Raw genomic sequence first — 2,625 nt, forward strand, 5'->3', positions numbered from 1 at the left:
GGTGGCGCCTGTATTTGTACATGCTTTCCGTCCACTGCGCCCACGCAGTGGGGAAAATTCCACTTTTGGTGGAAACCATTCGCGATTTCGCACCACTTTTCAGTTGTTGGCATCTGAAATAAAAATTTGCCATGCCATCAGATGCACATTTATGAGCGGGGGTGGTGTAAGAGATCAGATTGTTACATGGAGGCAGTGATGGTATATTTATAAATTCAAGTGCTAATGGAGATTTCAAGGGTATATTGAACACAGACCTCGAGTTAACACAGCAAGAATAAACATTTTTCTTGCACCAGCATTATAACGACACTGTTCATCTGCATTACACAAGTCCATTAATGCTGCTTTATTTAATGCTTTCAGTGTATCTTAATATTTGTATTTTTTAAAAAAGTGAATAGACATGCAATGCGTAAACACTCGTAGCGGCATAGGCTTCTGGCACTTCCCGTACTAGCACTGTAGAACTGAAAACAAAACTGCTGTAAGAGACTAAACAAAAGCAGAGTAGACAGGACGAGCATTACATTCCGGTTTCTCAGTTAAAAGCCTACGCTCATCTGGCACTCTTTAGTTTGTTTTTATTCACACCATGCCCACTGACCCCTCATCACACATTCCTGGGAGCTTTTGTACAACTGGAACCACTGAATTATGTCTGCAGTCATTACGTGCCAATTTCCTCACGAAATGAAGGAAGAAAGCATGGGTCATGTGGCCATCATCCCCCCAAAAAATGCATGCATGATCACTAAAGGATGTAAAGTCTTCAGGTATACATGCCATAAAGCATACCTTTAAGCAGAGAGGTTGCAACACCTTCCACAGGAGCCGACATGTGAAGTGAATGATCCCGGCTACTGTGGAGATGCCTACCCTGAAGGACAAGGCCACCTCCTGCATATGCATCCCCGATGCCAAGTACCTAAAAGACAAAAGTGGAAGAGAAGGTGAAGAAAGTTAATGCAAGATTTATGGCACTGAGCAGTCCCTCCAAATTTAGAAAAACTTTCCACATTCTTTTTCTCAAAACTGTGTCGCTCCAATTAAATACCGAAGCGATTGTCAAAAACACAGTTTTTGCCCCGATATTGCAGCTCAGTTTTACGAATGTCTCTTACGAAGGTAAGAGACATGACCGTTGCCCGTTCTGGTATGTGCGGTGACTTTTCAGACTTCCAAGTCCACGACCACTGATTGCAGAAATGACAGAATTATTGGGATGAGAACAAGAATCTGACATCATAAATCGGCCGCAGACGTATAGACACCCCACGAACTTGCACGCAGTAAAGCCACTAACCTGAGGGTGATCGCGAGCCTCATTCGTGAAGGAAGAGGCTCACGTGTCACGTAATCTTTTGTGAGTGCATCCTCCAACAGCGCATGGAGTTCCTCGAAACGCTCCGGCGTCATCCGGTAGAACTTCCGAAAGTAATCTCGGTCTCCCGAGATCAGGAGTGGCATCTGCACACCACGATTATGGCTAGACTCAGCAAGCAGCAAATATGCGGAAAAACACACAAGGCGACATTAAAAGTTCTCAACTCACGGCTGTGTAAAATTCAGACTCCGCCTTCCTGTTTTCCCAGACTGGCCGCACCCACCAACGCCTCGGTGTCGGCAGGCCCTCCAACAACTTCTTCTTCTCGAGGAGGCAGTACTCCTCGAGCAACAGGAGCCGGCGATTTTCGGCATCGAAGGAAGCGGAAAGCGCCGGCGTGTCGACGTCTTCCGCTTCACAGACGCTGTCTGGGTCCATGGCAATCAGCAACTTTTTTTTCTCGAGGAGGTAGTACTCCTCGAGTATCAAAAGGCGCACGCCTTCGGGGTCGTATATTCCGACTGTCGCCATTGCCAAATTGAGGAGAGAGCCCGAGCAGCGCGAGCCCAAGCGTTATATCGACGCCTTGGTGGCCCGCGCTATTTTCACGTCTCAATGGTTTCATTCAGCGCACCACCGTACTTCTCGAATAATTCAAAACTGTTTACTTTACTAAAAAGATAAGAAATGTTACCTGGTATCTAAAAGTACGCATGAAAAATATAACATAAACACATTCCATGTTTCATTACAGTCGTGTTTATTCACGGGTTGCATGAGCAGACATCTAGCAACCCTGCCTGTCACGCCGACCGAATTCGTTGAGTACGCGTTGCATGTGAAGCCACTGCCCGAAAATCGCACTGCGGCGTCACCGACTAGGACGACTATTTTCGTTCTAGTCGCAGCATGTGAAACGGGCCAAAAACGTCCTCTCCGGCGGCAAAAAAACGCTCCGGTGCCGTCGACGCCGACGAATCGCCCGGAAAAACGCTCCATGCGGGCCACGCTTTAGGAAGAACATGGCGGACGACGCGAGCAGCAGGGGAAAGGGCGTTAGGAGAGGAGGGACTTGTCGCTACTTAGCAAAGCTGATCTAGGGACTTTAAGCATGCCTATGTAGGGCGTAAGCCACCGGCTCCAATGTGGGACCGCAGCAGGAATTATGAGGCATGCGACGCGGGCGGCGTGCTAAGGAGATGGGTACAAGGTCGCCACACTAAAGGGCGGCGCAGAGCGCACGCGAGTCGGAGGGGGACGCAGCATGCAGGGAACCAAGAAAAGGGGAAGCGCCGTTC

The 2,625-nt window shown here is 48.4% G+C and overlaps 1 protein-coding gene across 1 annotated transcript; it reads right to left on the reverse strand.

The window, feature by feature from the left end:
• Positions 1-215: 215 nt before the first annotated feature.
• LOC149327180 (uncharacterized) lies at positions 216-1,980 on the reverse strand. Its single transcript, XM_089564808.1, has 3 exons — positions 1,556-1,980; positions 1,307-1,470; positions 216-222 (listed from the first exon to the last, which is right to left on the reverse strand). Exons 1-3 carry the CDS (start codon positions 1,856-1,858, stop codon positions 216-218), a joined length of 474 nt encoding a protein of 157 aa, XP_089420934.1. The 5' UTR covers positions 1,859-1,980.
• Between the last annotated feature and the right edge of the window lie 645 nt (positions 1,981-2,625).

Source organism: Amblyomma mixtum, chromosome 10, assembly GCF_055824585.1.
Source record: "Amblyomma mixtum isolate Tamu chromosome 10, ASM5582458v1, whole genome shotgun sequence".
Classification (NCBI taxonomy): domain Eukaryota; kingdom Metazoa; phylum Arthropoda; class Arachnida; order Ixodida; family Ixodidae; genus Amblyomma; species Amblyomma mixtum.

Coding starts and splice junctions, on each gene's coding strand:
- LOC149327180 (XM_089564808.1), bottom strand. CDS start 1,858: ATGGCGACAGTCGGAATATACGACCCCGAAGGCGTGCGCCTTTTGATA. Junction 1,471..1,555: donor AGTCTGAATTTTACACAGCC/GTGAGTTGAGAA, acceptor CGTGGTGTGCAG/ATGCCACTCCTGATCTCGGG.